This window comes from Pleurodeles waltl, chromosome 2_2 (genome assembly GCF_031143425.1).
Source record: "Pleurodeles waltl isolate 20211129_DDA chromosome 2_2, aPleWal1.hap1.20221129, whole genome shotgun sequence".
Lineage (NCBI taxonomy): Eukaryota > Metazoa > Chordata > Amphibia > Caudata > Salamandridae > Pleurodeles > Pleurodeles waltl.
The window spans coordinates 833,748,588-833,764,990 of record NC_090439.1 but is presented as its reverse complement, the minus strand read 5'-3'; the positions used below and the strand labels follow the sequence as shown (position 1 = coordinate 833,764,990).

Below are 16,403 nucleotides of genomic sequence, written 5' to 3'. Positions count from 1 at the left end.
GCTTGAAAACTTGCCAAAGTGGTCCCTCTGCTTAAGAAGCCTGTGCTGGACCCTAACTTTTTCTGTAATTACAAGCCCTTTTCTCTTCTTCCGGCCTTTACAAAAATGCAGGAAAAGTTGGTCATCACTCAGCCCTCAGAGTATCTTGTGGAAGGTAAGCTGTTACATCCCAGTCAATCAGGCTTTCATCCCAATCACAGTATGGAATCTGCAGTCCTGGAAATACCTGACCACTGAAATGGTCATTTGATTTATGGAAAAACACAGCCTTGATCCTTTCCGATCTTTCGGCTGCCTTTGACACTGTCCCACACTCTATCCCCTTGCACCGTCTCTATGTTGCGGGTGTTCTGTGTGGGACTGGTGCAAGTCATATCTGGCCACCAGAGGCCAATCAGTCTGGCTCGCTCTTTTTTCCTCAGAGGTGAAGTCAGTTAACCATAGGGTTCTCTAAGGTTTTCATGGCTCCCTTGGCTTCTGTAGTCGAACTGTATGGATGTAAAATCATTCCATACACCAATGACATTCAGCTGTTCTTTTCCTTCAAGGGTTCTAATGCCTCTATTGCTGCTCCTTTCACCCACTGTATGCGTGCTGTCTTTGAATGGATGGAGAGCAGCCAACTTAAATAGATCGCAGAGAAGATGGAAATAATTCCTTTTGGGTCACATGTGTCCAGCTGGTGGGAAGACCTTTAGCCCTCAGCGTTGCCAGCTCCGCCGCCTCTATCTCTAGTGGTTAAAACCGTAGGTGTGAAGTTGGACACTACACTCTCCATGAAGGCACAGATCTCTGCAGTGGAAGACCAATACGTTGCGTTGCTGTACGCTATCACAAAATGTCTCCCCCTCTTGCTTTTGGAAGCAAGAAGGGTTGTGATCCATGCCCTGATCACTTTGGGCTAGGAATACACGAATGTCCTGTATTTAGGAGCAGCAGAAGCTCAGGTACAGTGCCTATAGGTGGCCAAAATGCTGCAGCCAGGTTACTTCTATGACTGCCGAGACGTCCGTCGAGCAAAGCTGCACAAGAGACTTGCCAAGTATATTTCCTTCATAGTGCTGCACTCTGCTTCTGCTTCACTTCTAGTCATCCCGCACTTTAAGGGGTGGTAAAAGCTTTTTCCTTCCTGGCTGATAAGGCTTAGAATGAGCTGCCATGCGAATTGCGCATGATATCTTCTGAGCTCACTTTCCGAAAAAAACTTCAAGCCTGGCTCTTTTCTGGGGAGTAGCAAGTTCTATGGTAGGGGGATGCATACTTACCTCTTTGTGCTGGAACACTCATCACAGTAGCCGTGCGCTGTATAAGTCTCTCTCATGCATTCATTCAAGGCTAACGGGGGTAGAGGATCCAGGCTGGAGTTCCTCTCTGCTCCAATGCCTCAGTGTCAAACAAAGCCCAGGGGTGGCAGCAGACCTAGAGGTAGTGATGACTGTGCATAGGGCTCAATGCCCGACCCTTTAGGGGTAGTGCGCAGTCTCACCCATGTGGTCGCTTGTATGCCTTGGAGGTTTGGGTGTCAAATGTGCTCACACGTCTCTGCTTGTCTTGATGCAAGGTCTAAGTCTAGGGAAGTAGATGGATCATCTTTGAGCATCTCTTCTTCCTCTTTGAGTTCCTTCTCTTCCGGCCCCCAAGAATCGGAACTAATGACCTGTGGCCTGGGCTGATGATCTAGTATGTTCAAAGACTTGTAATATTCCTCCTCCTCCTGAGCGCTGAGTGGGTCTGCTTTGCTGAATAGATCCGTCATGTGGGTCGATGACTGATACATTTTGAGTGGCTGTCTCTCTGCTGCAAGAGAGTCCTCTTGCCCCTGGAGCCTGAACAGGAGTCGCAGTGGGCGTTGTTGTGCTCCCGGGAGCGCCAGAAGGTACAAACGCTGTACAGATCAGCCCACGGGTCCTTCGTGTGGCACCGACGGCATCTCTTGAAGACATCCATTTCATCATCCTCTATGCTTCTTAATTCTTCGGAGTCGGTAAGGAAGATGCAGAGCCCCAAACGGCAAGGTGCTGTGGGTGCCAGGAGGCCTAGTCTTCAGTAACAGTGTCCGGAGAGCATTGAGACAGAAAAAGTAATGTGTTCACTGTCGAAGTGGACATCAACTCGGCGACGGAAATAGAATCAAAGGGTCTCAGGACCACTAACATTCAGTCTCAGCCAAGTGTCCTCTAATGGCCCAGAGGATTCCACCTCTGTGGACAAAATTACTAAAATGGAGAGGAGGAGGGCTGAGCATCCCCCTCCTCGAGGTGCTAAAGGCCCAGAGGAGCCCATCCCCATGGCTGAAATTACTAAAAAATTGAAAGAGGGGCCACGCAGCCCCCCTCCCGGATCCATTAATGGCTCTAGGGACCTCATCCTCTGGGGCTGGCTCACTAGCTGTGTCCCCAAACCAGATCAAATATTGCTCCTACCTGGAGGAAGCAGCATTAGTATTGGCTCCCTCCAGGCAGGAGCAATGCCAGCTCCCACTGCTTGTGGGTAGCCCGCTGGGGCCGCAGGGGACTTGGGGCTTTCCCCACAGCCCCAATGGATGTATGGTAGGTGCCCTAGGTAGTCACCAGGGCATCCACCTGTATTGGTGAGGGCCCAAGGGAAGAGTCCCTGGAGCCTGAAAAGGCTTGGGGATGGGAAACGTGCTCTGATTGACTGCCAGAAATATCAAAACAAAATGTGCTGGCAGCCATTACAGGACTCAGGGACTTAGGGCCAGATGTAGCAAAGGGTTTTTCCCATTCTGTTTCAATGGGAAAATGTGTTCGTACATATGGCCTTTAGTCCCCTATCCTGAAATTCAAAAAAAAAATAATAGAAGGAACACCAGGAGGCCAAAAAAAAACCTCAGCAATTTTTTCTGAGATTCTGCGGGAATCCTGCAGGATCGTGAAAAAAAAACCAACCCAAAAAACAAAACGGCAGCCCGGGCCACATTCTTCAAATAAGGGGGGGGGGGGACGGACCAAGCCTCTCTTTCCCAAGCCGTTTTTGTCCCCAGAGACACCACCCCCAGAGACCAATTTAATAATTATGGAGAGAAGGGGAGCACAACGCCCCCTCACCTTTAAAATAATTACAGCCCTGGGGGATGGTGTCCCCAGGGCCTAATGAGGCTCGGGGAGGGGGTGGCCATGCAGCACCTAACTTCAGCTGTGTACAGCCAAAGGCAGTGAGTGTTGCGCTCAACCCAGCACTGCACTCAACCAAAGGTGGGAACTTAAGAACAACATAATAGAAAAGAAATTCCCTGAAAGGAAAGTTAAAAAGCGAGTTATGGTTCTGGCTCAAATGTCTTAAAACCACTGAAATTCACCATTTAGATTAGCAAAGCACTCAACTCACACTACACTTGCGCCATCCAGGATATTGTCTTTATGTCTGTTTTTGTGTGTCTGTGCCATTTTGATATTGGTGCAATGAACACACTGGTGGCACGAGTTATTGCATGTGTTGAATGCGTTGACAACTATAACTGGTGAATATAACCCATATCCTTATACTAGAAATAATTACCTCAGGTTGACAACTATAACTGGTGAATATAACCCATATCCTTATACTAGAAATAATTACCTCAGGTTTTGTTACTCTATGTTCTTCTGCGGAGGATGGGTTATAGTTTCTACATGATTTCTGCAGAACTGCAAGATAACCAACAATGTAAATATCATGTCCTATTCTTCAAAATTGGCACGTGCTTAATTGAACCCATAGCTTGTACATGACATTCATATATACAGTATCTTTTGAGCTTTCAAAATACAATGGCAAGCAGTCACTTACTTCAGGTAGGTCTAGAAGATGGTTTCTGGACAGGCAGAGCTTGCTCAAACTGATCATGTATCCCAACTCTTCTGGTAATGTTTTAAGTTGGTTGCCTGCAAGATGGAGTTCTGAGAGGTTTCTCAACAAGCCTATCTGTTTGGGAACGCTTTCTAGTTGATTATTGTTTAAACTCAGATATCCAAGACTTTGCAACCTGAAATTAAAAGATAGTACCAGTAGGAAATACATGTGCAAATTGTGTGCTTTAGTCATAGACCTACATTTTACTTGTTTTTAGGCTTCACCCACAGGACCAATAGCAGTGTAGACAGGCTCTCTCCCTAGTCACACATTTTTAGGGCAGCTGTCAGCAGAACCTTCTGTTACCAATTCTTTAAAATATACATAGAGTGAGCTTCGGCTCTGCCCAGATAAGTATATCTCTTACCTCATGCTATTCACTGTTTGGTGCATCATTCCCCCTGAAGTGGAGCGCTTCCATTCCAATTTATTAGAAATAATTTTAACCTCAAAAGTACGCTTAATAAACACACATTAAGGACCCGATCTGGAGTTTGGCAGAGGGGAAAATCCGTCAAAAACGTGACGGCTATCCCGTTTATCATATTATAAGCGCACAGGATGTAGTGGACTTGTAACACAGCAGACAGGATAGCCATCACGTTTGTATCCCATGAGCTATACTGTAAACCAAACCATACTCTAAATTAGGTCGTACATTTTCTCAGATGAGTTGTATACAGAAAAACACTTGCTTTTTGTTTTTGCACTGCAGAAGACTTTTTAAGGTTTTTATCAGCACTCAAAATGCAAGACAGAACTATTGGCTTTGCAGTGCTTCCTACCTGCTTCACTCCTCAATTACTTAACTCAGCACCGCCCCTATCCCATGAGTGCTGCTGAAATCCAAAGAATAAACTTTCAATGTGAAAAGGAAAAATCATTGTTTAAAACTTTTTTGTATAAGATATTCAACTTACGTGTATTTTATTTAGTTGATTTAGTTGTTTTCTAGCCGCTTATAATAATGGATAATTTGTATTTCTAATGCCTTTTATCCAAAAATAATGATGTTTAACTAATATTTGGTTTCAAATTGACTATTTTATGTGAGGCTGGCAGGATAAAACTAGCCTTTCACAGCTATAAAGAAAAAGTAGTCTTCATTATAAACTCAGTGTAAAAACGGATGTGTAATGATACACAAGTTATTAGTAATACCACAGCGTGTGGAAGTTACACGGTGCGGTTTTACAGCACTATTAAACTAATTTTTACCCTCGAAATAAAGAACATATGTGAGAATCATGGTCCTTGCACTCATTTTCACACTTATAACCATCATTTCCCCAAAAATATATACGTAATTTACTGCATCCCCCGTATTATATTAAACTAGCAATGAGGGCAAGAGCTGCCTGGTATGCTATAAGAAGTGTAGGAAAAACCAGAACATCCCAACAAGCTCTGAGATCGTATGTAAGAAGCAAGGCACATATTGCACCCATCGTAGGTGTAAATGAGATGTTGGGAGTGACACAGAGATGGTCTGCAGTAGAAAAATGCTTCGTGCTTAAAGTGTTCAAGCTTAAGGGCGAGTGCCAAACGTTTTGCTTCTGAGTCCACTGCCTGAGCTTAAAAAAATAGCAGGATTGCATAATACTAAGATCACCTCTAGTTTTGATTACCCCTCTTTCTTCTTTCTACCACTGCTCTACACTTTCTACCCCACATTTGCATATTTGTAATCCCTGCTTCTCGCTTCTTTGCTATTTCTCTTCTGAAGATGATGAAAAATAAGTCCTGGTCCCCAAGAATGGGTTCAGGTGCCAAACACATGAAACTCGCCAGCACAAAATAAACTGAGTAAGATTCTCAGGAATAACCGTCTAGTAAATATGAACAATAACATTCCCTACGCACTCATTTTCATTATTATGGTCCCCATGTTATAACTGATGACACCTCTAGATTTGGTAGAAAGGTGTGCGTTTATCTCTTATCTATATTTTAAAAGCATTTTATTTTACCTACGTAGCGAAGGTCCTATTCAGATTCTGCTGTTCTACTTTTTATTTTTCTAATAGTGAAAGACAGACTATTATTCGCTATTACTGCAATTGAAAATGAGCAGAAAACAAGGAGTTTGGAGCCTGATGTTGATAATGCGAGCTACCCTTGGGTTCTTGGCAGTAATTTAGCCACCTCTGAGGCCAGGGGGCCCAAAGACAGTGCCAGGGATCTCATGGGGCAATCCAGGAGTCGCAGCTGCGACCAGTGGTAACCCCTAACTGGTGTCTAGGTCGATATCTGCTGTGAACACTGAAGAAATACAACAAACACATACTGGTATGGCGTAGCTTGGAGAGCGGACCATTTGGCAACCCAGTGGCTCTGGCAAGTATTTATGAGTTTTGGAGTGCAGCGCTGTATTAATTAATTAAAGGGAGCGTTGCGCATCAGGTGGCCCTCAACTCAGCTCCCACATGTGGGCCCAGCAGAACCGGAACATCTCTTCTGCTGCATGATGCAACCCCAAGCAGAGCCTAAGCATCACTGCTACTGCGTGGATCGGTAACACCACAAGGAGCTTCATCGAACTGCAGCCAGTTGCTGCATCGCAACCCCTGCTGCGCAATGCATCATTGGCTCAGGCCCTCGCATCCCTTATTGAAGGTAGCCTGGATGATGACGCCAGACTGTGCATCAGAGCCTCGCATCTCCTCTGAACTGAAGCACCGCCCTGTGTGACATATCATCAACGCTGGACTTCCCATCGCAAGCCCTTGTCGACGGGGTCATCAACAACGCAGGACCTCGCACCGCAGCCTTACTGCACCTTGGAACCAATATATCGTTTCGGCTGTGTGATGTATCTTCGACATGGATCCTCACAGCTTTCCACAAACCAGGATTAAAAGTACTTTGTTCAGCGGGCCTAATGGGGTCCCTGTAGCCAGCCCCTACTCCTTCATGGTCAGCCTGACCTTGTGACTTTGTCCTGGTCCAGCGGTACCAGATTTCCACAGTTGACGCATTGCGCTTGTTGGAGCTATTTTCACTAAAACCTATAAAACTGCATATCTCTGGTTCTACTGACTGGATTTTTATCATTTTGGTCTGTTTTATTTATGAAAAAAATATTCTATTTTTCTAACTTGATGTGGAATCCTTTTTGCATGGTGTTTTTCACTTTATTACTGTTTGAAGTATTGCACAACTACTTTACACGTTGCCCCGAAGTGAAGCATGAATGCTATATGCCAAGCTACCAGAGGGTTGACCACAGCCTAATTTAGGGCTAGCTTGTCCCTCACCATTACAAGGATTGTGGTTGCTGCTTGACCAGGACTCCCACTCTAGTCAACCAACATTCCAATTTCTTCAAACTATGCAAAAAATGTAATAGTCTGCAATGTCGGAATGGTGATGAGCACTTCTGTGCCACTGTTCATGAGGTATACACATGTACTGAAAGAAGGTTGCAGGCAGTCAATCCCTAAACACGTGCCTCCGCAGAAGAAGGCACTTGGAAGTGCCAGGCACACACAATAATGATAAGGTAGGCCACATGCCCATTTGTCTTGACAATTCAAAGTAACTGGTGCAAAGAGTGACCAAAAGCTTTTCCCAAAAGGCTCCACTGTTTATTAGACTGGGGTTACAATAGTAAATTTGATTACTTCAAATCATGCATTTTTCTCAATATTTATTGGCGTGGAGTTCAATAGTAAATCTGCCCCCATTAAATCAAGCCCAGTGTGTATGATCCATCTTAACAATAACAAAGGCAAAGAGGAGTAGTTGCAGGTCCTTAAAAGAATGTAACATACATCTGAAGAAGTGCAGCTTGCAGTTTGCTTTTAACATGACTATCAACTATAACCCTTTTTACCCAGGGTGACTGAGTGGTGTAGCCCCCCAAAACCTCTCCTCCAGTACCATAAATGCTGTTGTTGTGTGCCAGGGCTCGAGCTTCCACTCAACATGTGGAAGGCAAGAGATAAACCAAAGTTTCTGTACAAGCTGGGAGGGATGGAGGTCAACACAAGGAAACCAGGGAGTAAGGATGCTGAGGGAAATGCAGCCCATATAGTACAGAGTGAAAAAGCAGACATGTACTCCAATAGAGTGCTGAAAGAAAAAGAGTAAACTCTATCAACCCAGAAGAGAGCAATGGAAGGATGCAATACATTCAATCAAAATGGCGGGAAAGACATTATGCTGCAGGGGAATTCCCCCCTAGACCTAAAAAGAAGCATTGAGTGACTTGGTAATTTAAACCATCTTTATTTTGATTTAGTTTTCTCATATAAATACTACATGTCTTTCTGAACTTAGAATATTGACCAAATTGTCTGTAAAACATTCTATTGTGAGCAAAAAATATTTCAAAATGTTCCTCATGTTTTCTTTACCTGGGGGTTCCTTTGATCTCTATGACCAGGCATTAATCAATCTGGTCACTAGCAATCCAAAAACAATATTAAACCGTGTAATTCCTTTGGTAGTTTAATTCCATCTCCCATTAGCACCACCCTATATCAATCCTGGAAACCATACTAATATAATCATGGGCACCACCAGATCACATGTTCATGATGCTGAGCACCCCACTGAAAAGAATACATAGGAAAGAGATGTTTCACTCATCCAATGCAGTCTTTCTTGTGTATACTATAAAAGGCATTTTAAAAAGTATGCATTTGTTGCAGATTGGTAGAGATGGGGAGCCTTTGCATGTTTCGGAGGGACCGGCTAAAATACCTCTTCTATGATTATTTTGCCCCGCCTTTCTTGGACAGAACTCTATTATTTCCAGATTCTTTAATTTAATTACAGAGCTAAAATACTTCCTTCCTTTAACAGTCATCAAAAGAGTTTGACAAACAGTTGGGTGTTGTTTTATGCCACAGAATGCTGACAAAGAGTACCTTGTTTGTAAGTACTTATGAGAACTCCCACTTTCCACAATTCCAGATTCCTCCTATATCATAAAGAACAACTTAAGGATACATGTGTCTAAAATCTGCTGGACCTTGAGTATCTCTGCTCCAACAACATGTCAAAATTCACATTATTTAACACAAGAAAGGGGTAAGTTGCACCAAAGTGGAGTTAAACGCATCAGCTTTTAAAACTTGTATGGGAGCCCATTTGAAATAAAGCTCCTGGTATTTGAAACCCAACCTTTTTAAGGTAATTTGTACTATTACGCTTAGCCAAAAATCTAAAGAAGCCATATTCAGTCATCACATGACTTATAATCACACAATTATGTCTTTGATGTGTTGTGAGGAGTACCAATCAGTTATAGCATTGGATTACTAAAGCAAATATTAATGCTTTATGACTGAAAAGGTAAGGCTTTCTGGGTTAGGGGCCTGGTTGGCTAACCTGTCTGCTTTTAGCTGCCCAAATGAATGCCACTGTAAAATGGTTAACATCAGTTCAAGATTCGATGCTTCATATTGGATATTGCTTTCATTCCCTTACACAACAATTGTATTTATTTTACACAGTACCTGTAAATTTCTGGAGGAATGGATTGAAGCATGTTGTTATTGAGATTGAGGAAAGTCAAGCTTTCCAATCCAGCTGTCAAAAATAAAAGCATTAGTCATTAAAATATACCATGCTTGACATCACAGTTATTTTAAGAATTGTATTTTATTCTGTTTTTTGGAGCTTTGTATTCTTATTTATGTATTTACTTTAGAGTGATTTGTACTTTTGTTTGAGTGATCGATGTTTATAACTTGCCTTTGGCTAATTTTAGCAATAGATTGAGCCATAGTGAAAGATAAATTATCATTGCTTTAAATGATACACTTTTCAAGATTTCAACAAAATTAAGGATAACTGAATAGCAGACTTAAGAAATCAACAAATTCACACCTGACTTGTAGGTTCAGTAACCTAACAAGGCTGCAAGACCCATCTATTCCTTATTCAATTTTATTTTTTTAGGTGTAAAGGTACATAATGTTTATTTATGGGCAAAGAGTCTTCTAGAAATATATTCACAATATTCTTAACTATAAAAACATTCATAACATGCATACAAATCATCTCCAAAAGAAGAATATTTCAAAGTTATAACGATTGGTATATTAGATAACTTCTTCCAATCATTTTCGTTATACAAGGATTATAGGATATTATTTCTATTGCCATTGTATACTGAAAAAAACAGACCCCATTATTACATAAAATGCTCATTAGATTAAAACAGATTTTCAAAACATAATTTGACTATTGGAATTCAACATTTCTTAAGAGCTCCATAAAAGTATATTTCTTGCATAAGCAGAATATATTTTGCAACAGCAATAACACAATGTAGTTTCATCTCCAGCAAAGTTGTCAACACTTCAGAGCATGACCTCAGACCATTCCTCAGAAAATAAGGACATATTATTTTTACTTCCTTTCCTCCAAAGATAACTGATGTGAGAAAGTAGCCTCTTTCTAGCATGGTTACCCCCACTTTTGGTTTGTTTGTGAGTGTGTGTCAGTGTGTTTTTACTGTGTCACTGGGATCCTGCTAGCCAGGACCACGGTGCTCATAGATAAAAGCCTATATGTCAGTATGTTTTGCCTGTCTCACTGGGATCCTGCTAGCCAGGACTCCAGTGCCCATAGTTTGTGGCCTAATGTGTATGCCTGTGTAGTGCCTAACTATGCCACTGAGGCTCTGCTAACCATAACCTCAGTGCTTATACTCTATCTGCTTTTAAATTTGTCACTGTAGGCCAGTAACTCCATTTACCAATTTCAATTGGCATACTGGACACCCCTTATAAGTCCCTAGTATATGGTTCCTAGGTACCCAGGGCATTGGGGTTCCAGGAGATCCATATGGGCTGCTGCATTTCTTTTGCCACCCATAGGGAGTCCAGACAAACCCTTACACAGGTTCTGCCATTGCAGCCTGCTTGAAATAGTGTGCACTCTATTTCACAGCCATTTTCACTGCATTTAAGTAACTTATAAGTCACCTATATGTCTAACCTTCACTTGCTGAAGGTTAGGTGCAAAGTTACTAAGTGTGAGGGCACCCTTGTACTAGCAAAGATGCCCCCACATAGTTCAGGGCCATTTCCCTGGACTTTGTGAGTGTGGGGACGCCATTATATGCGTGCACTACATATAGGTCAATACCTATATGTAGCTTCACAAAGATAACTCCGAATATGGCCATGTAACATGTCTAAGATCATGGCATTGTTCCCGCCATTCCAAATCTGGTATTGGGGAGCCAATTCCATGCATCCTGGGGGCTCCACCATGGACCCCCAGTACTGCCAAACCAGCTCTCTGAGGCTTGCACTGCAGCTACAGCTGCTGCCACCTCGAATACAGGGTTCTGCCCTCCTGGGGTCGGGGCAGCCCAGTCCCAGGAAGGCAGAACAAAGCATTTCCTCTGAGAGCAGGGCGTTACACCCTCTCCCTTTGGAAATAGTTGTTACAGACTGGGGAGGGGGTAGCCTCCCCCAGCCTCTGGAAATGCTTTGAAGGGCACAGATGGTGCCCTCCTTGCATAACCCAGTCTATACCGGTTCAGGGACCTCTTCTCTCCTGTTCTGGCGGGAAACTGGACAAAGGAAAGGTGAGTGGCCACTCCCCTGTCCATCACCACCCAAGGGGTGGTGCCCAGAGCTCCTCCAGTGTGTCCCAGACTTCAGCCATCTTGCTTTGCAGGGTGTGGGGCACTCTGGAGGGCTCTGAGTGGCCAGTGCCAGCAGGTGACGTCATAGACCCCTCCTGTGTTCATACCTGATAAGGTAGCCAATCCCCCGCTCAGGGCTATTTAGGGTCTCTCCTGTGGGTTCTCTTCAGATTCTGCTTGCAAGTGTCCTTCAGTAATCCTCTGCATCAACTTCAGACTCTTCGGACCTCGGATCAACCGCAGCGTGCTCCAAGAAACGCTGTAACTGCAACAAAGTGTCTACAAGAGACACTTTTCTTCAGCAACCTCAGCTCCAAGTCAGCAACTGCAACAGTTTCTTTGGTGTGCATGCTCTGGGGACTCCCTGTCTTCATCCGGCACCAGATGAACCAAAGAAATCTCCTGTGGAGTGACAGAGTCACTCCCCTGGTCCAAGCAGGCACCTTCCAAGACGACGACTGGTACCCTGGGACTCCTCTCACAACAAAGAGTGTGCTCCTAAGGACACAGAGGGCAGACACCATCGACAGACTGTCCTGAGGTCCTGCTGACACAATTTTGAGGAGGTAAGACATTGCCTTCCCTGAGAACAACGGTGCCCCTGTGTACTGTGTCTTCTTCACCTCCTGAAGCCTCTGTGCACTCTTTGCAAAATTCCTTTGTGCACAGCCTGGCCGAGGTCCCCAGCACTCCACTCTGCGGCGTTCAACTTGCTGAGTTGTTCTCCGGCGGCATGGGACCTTCTGTTGTTGTGCTGCATCAACTGCGTTTTGCACCTCCTTTGAACCCGGATCCTGCGGCTTCTGGGGGTGCTGGCTGGCATCCTGAGGACTCTCTAGAGTGCTGAGAGCCCCCTTTTCCTCCTCACACAGAGTTGAGGCCCCCAGGTCCCTCCTGGGTCCATCTGGCGCCATTTTGACGAAAAACTCACTTTTGTCGTAGCCAAGGCTTGTTGGCACCTTCCAACATGAAATCTCGTCTGCTTTGCATCATGCAGGAACCCGTTGGCATCTTCCTAGGGTGCATTTCTGCAGTCTTTGACTAACTGGGGGCTCTTCTTTTGCACCCTCTTCTGGGTTGGCAGGGGCTCCTGTCCTTCCTAGAACTTCTTTGCAGGTCTTCAGGTCCAATAATCCAGAAGTTGTTCTTTGCAGACTTGGTTGGCTGCTGCAGACTCCCCAAAACGAGGTGTAGTGTGTCCTAAGGAAACTTGCAGTACTTTACTCATGCTTTTCTGGGCTCTGGGGTGGGGTAATTTACTTATATTTACTGTATTTTTACTCTCCCAGCGATTCTACACACACTACACTTGTCTAGGGGGGAATTGGTGATTCACATTCCACTTTTTTAGTATATGGTTTGTGTTGCCCCTAGACCTATTTTCTCCCATTGCATTCTATAGAATTTCCTACTGTTTGCATTGTTCTATGACTATTTACTTGTCTAATGTTGGTGTCTAATGTATATATTGTGTATAATACTTACCTCCAGAAGGAGTATTGTCTCTAAGATATTTTTGGTACTGTGTCACCCAAATAAATACCTTTATTTTTGGTAACACTGAGTGCTGACTCTACTTGCGTATAAGTACTGTGTAACTATAAGTGGTATTGCAGGAGCTTTGCATGTCTCCTAGTTCAGCCTAAGCTGCTCTGTTACCGCTACCTCTATCAGCCTAAGCTGCTAGAACACTACTACTTCACTAATAAGGGATAACTGGACCTGGTATAAGGTGTAAGTACCCAAGGTACCCACTACAAACCAGGCCAGCCTCCTACAACTGACAATCTAACAACAGGTATATTACTGTATATTTCATTTTCAAACATCAGTGAAAACAACTATTATTAAGTGACACCAACCTTTTAAGGCCGGTCATCTTCTACCCTGGATCTATCCCAATCTGGAACTGCAAAATTATATTTCTAAGGGCCTGATTTAGAGTTTGCAGACAGGTTACTCTGTCACAAATGTGACAGATATTCCATCCACCATATTACGATTTCCATAGGATACAATGGAATCGTAATATGGTGGACAGGATATCCATCACTTTCTTGATGGAGTAACCCCATCTGTCAAATTCTAAATCAGGCCTTTAGTCATTTTTCCGGTAATTGGCCCAGGTAGGCAAAAGACATGGCTACTCCAACGTATTCTAAGGTATAACTAACACATTTTGAGGTAATATATCATTTGTTACTATGCACAGAGTAACTTTTGATTTTTTGTTGTAAGACACTCTTTAGCCGGTTTCCCATGATATGGCCATCAGCTATCCCAAATATCACACTAATTTCCCTTAATGTAGACATTAATTTAAAAAACAATCTATATTTGGATTGCATTATTTCTTGCAATAGCATTGTTGATAGTTTATTTCTAAGGGATCATATTTGAAGCCCTAGACAAAGAGCAAAGCCTGCGCTTTCGCAATCACAGTCCAAGATTTAAGATTTAGCTCCAATATCACTGCTTCAGTCATTACATTTTTTGATGTGCAATAAAGGCATTTTTAAACAAAGACTCTCTATTCCCAGTTGGACCGCTTTTCCATGGCCAACAAATCAGCCCCCATAAAGGGCCTGCAGGAGCAACTTTCCTGTAATTGCCTGTTTGAGCAAATCAATGGATAGCGCTCCTTACCAAATGTTGTATCTTTTCAGGGCACTTGCTATATTTAAAACAGTGTTTCTCACCTCTGTAAAGTGCTTTCCCCAACTTAAATTCCAGGCAAAGGTAATCCATAGATATTTATACTGCTTTACCTGACCAAAGGTGATGAATTAGGAAACCAGGAAAATATATATATATATATATATATATATATTACACACTTCTCTTCCGTGGATATAGGAAAAAGGCAGCACTCCACAGCCACAACGAATTCAATCATGTTTATTCACCTACAGGGACGCGTTTCGGCGTTACCGCCTTCATCGACCTGTGAGCCGCCATTTTAGCTCGGTTTTTATACTCCAATTACAATGACCTCAATTAGCATATATCATGCGAAAAACTGTTTTAGTCACAAATTTTCACCATACATTTCAATTAAACAGCAATTAAATACAATTAGAAAATATACAATGTAAAAATGCATTAGCTTGTCGAGTGTCAATTCTTCAGTGTTTATAAAATGTGTTAAACTAACCCTCGCCTATAATCCATGAATACAACTATCTCTATTCAGTCAATGATCCTTTTCAAATTCATTACCATTATGATTCAATAATAATATGCGTGCTGAATGATGATCTACATGAAATTCATTCCTTTATATACCCTTATTTTCTTAGTGTATATATGTATACATATATAGTGACAAAATATTCTCATCAATCCTTGTGAGTATGGATCTCTCTAAAATTACTTCATTAATATAAGTGAAAGTGCATCTCCTCACTACAATTCAATCCATTTGGCTCTTTAGTATCAAATGCCAATATGTATTTGGATTCTAATTTCCTTAAATGTTTTTCTCTGTCACCTCCCCGAACATCTTTTTTCACTCCATCTATCACGCTATACACTATTTCCTCTACTTTACCTCCGTGTACCTCATGTATGTGTCTAGCTACCGGGTAAGTCTCATCTCGATTTGAGGTAAAGTAGAGGAAATAGTGTATAGCGTGATAGATGGAGTGAAAAAAGATGTTCGGGGAGGTGACAGAGAAAAACATTTAAGGAAATTAGAATCCAAATACATATTGGCATTTGATACTAAAGAGCCAAATGGATTGAATAGTAGTGAGGAGATGCACTTTCACTTATATTAATGAAGTAATTTTAGAGAGATCCATACTCACAAGGATTGATGAGAATATTTTGTCACTATATATGTATACATATATACACTAAGAAAATAAGGGTATATAAAGGAATGAATTTCATGTAGATCATCATTCAGCACGCATATTATTATTGAATCATAATGGTAATGAATTTGAAAAGGATCATTGACAGAATAGAGATAGTTGTATTCATGGATTATAGGCGAGGGTTAGTTTAACACATTTTATAAACACTGAAGAATTGACACTCGACAAGCTAATGCATTTTTACATTGTATATTTTCTAATTGTATTTAATTGCTGTTTAATTGAAATGTATGGTGAAAATTTGTGACTAAAACAGTTTTTCGCATGATATATGCTAATTGAGGTCATTGTAATTGGAGTATAAAAACCGAGCTAAAATGGCGGCTCACAGGTCGATGAAGGCGGTAACGCCGAAACGCGTCCCTGTAGGTGAATAAACATGATTGAATTCGTTGTGGCTGTGGAGTGCTGCCTTTTTCCTATATCCACGGAAGAGAAGTGTGTAATATAATACGCGATGGCGTGCGTATGAGGAATAGCACCGTTGACGTTCAGGTGCCGAAAGGGAACGCCACAAGTGGAGTGTTTTATATATATATATATATATATATATATTTTTTTTTTTTTATAAGATCTTAGTTTTATCAACGATAACTGTCATGGAATTTGCCAAACAACAGTCACTTAGGACTTGTAGCTTCCTGTGCAGCCCAATAGAGGTCATGTCCATTACAACTAAATCAACTGCGTACATAAAACAACGGCCATGCATTCTTTCAATCCTAGGGGGAAGGAGTTTACTGATCCTAAAACATCAGAACGTTCAATGATAAACAGACTAAAAAGCAAAGGTGCTAAGACACAACCTTACGCCCACTAATAACACTCTACTGCAGACACAGCAACATTCACAACCTACACTGTTAGAAATTTGTCCAAGTAGGGACCACAATCCAGTCAGGGTAAGTCACAACACAATCCAAATTATCCTGTGCCCACCCTCTGGTACCTTGGCACTGAGCAATCAGGCTTAACTTAGAAGGCAATGTGTAAAGTATTTGTGCAATAAATCATGCATAAAACAGCCAAAACACCACGGAAATACACCACACAGGTTT

General features: G+C 42.4%; 1 protein-coding gene across 2 annotated transcripts in view; it reads right to left on the bottom strand.

Moving 5' to 3' along the window:
* Positions 1 to 16,403, bottom strand: part of LRRC69 (leucine rich repeat containing 69) — a 182,256-nt gene that overhangs the window by 140,532 nt on the left and 25,321 nt on the right. For both annotated transcript variants that reach the window (XM_069220458.1, XM_069220459.1), the window contains exons 3-4: positions 9,318 to 9,390; positions 3,790 to 3,985 (exon numbers count right to left, since the gene is read on the bottom strand). In XM_069220458.1, coding sequence (XP_069076559.1) covers positions 3,790 to 3,985; positions 9,318 to 9,390 — 269 coding nt within the window. The remainder of the gene's footprint in view (positions 1 to 3,789; positions 3,986 to 9,317; positions 9,391 to 16,403) is intronic.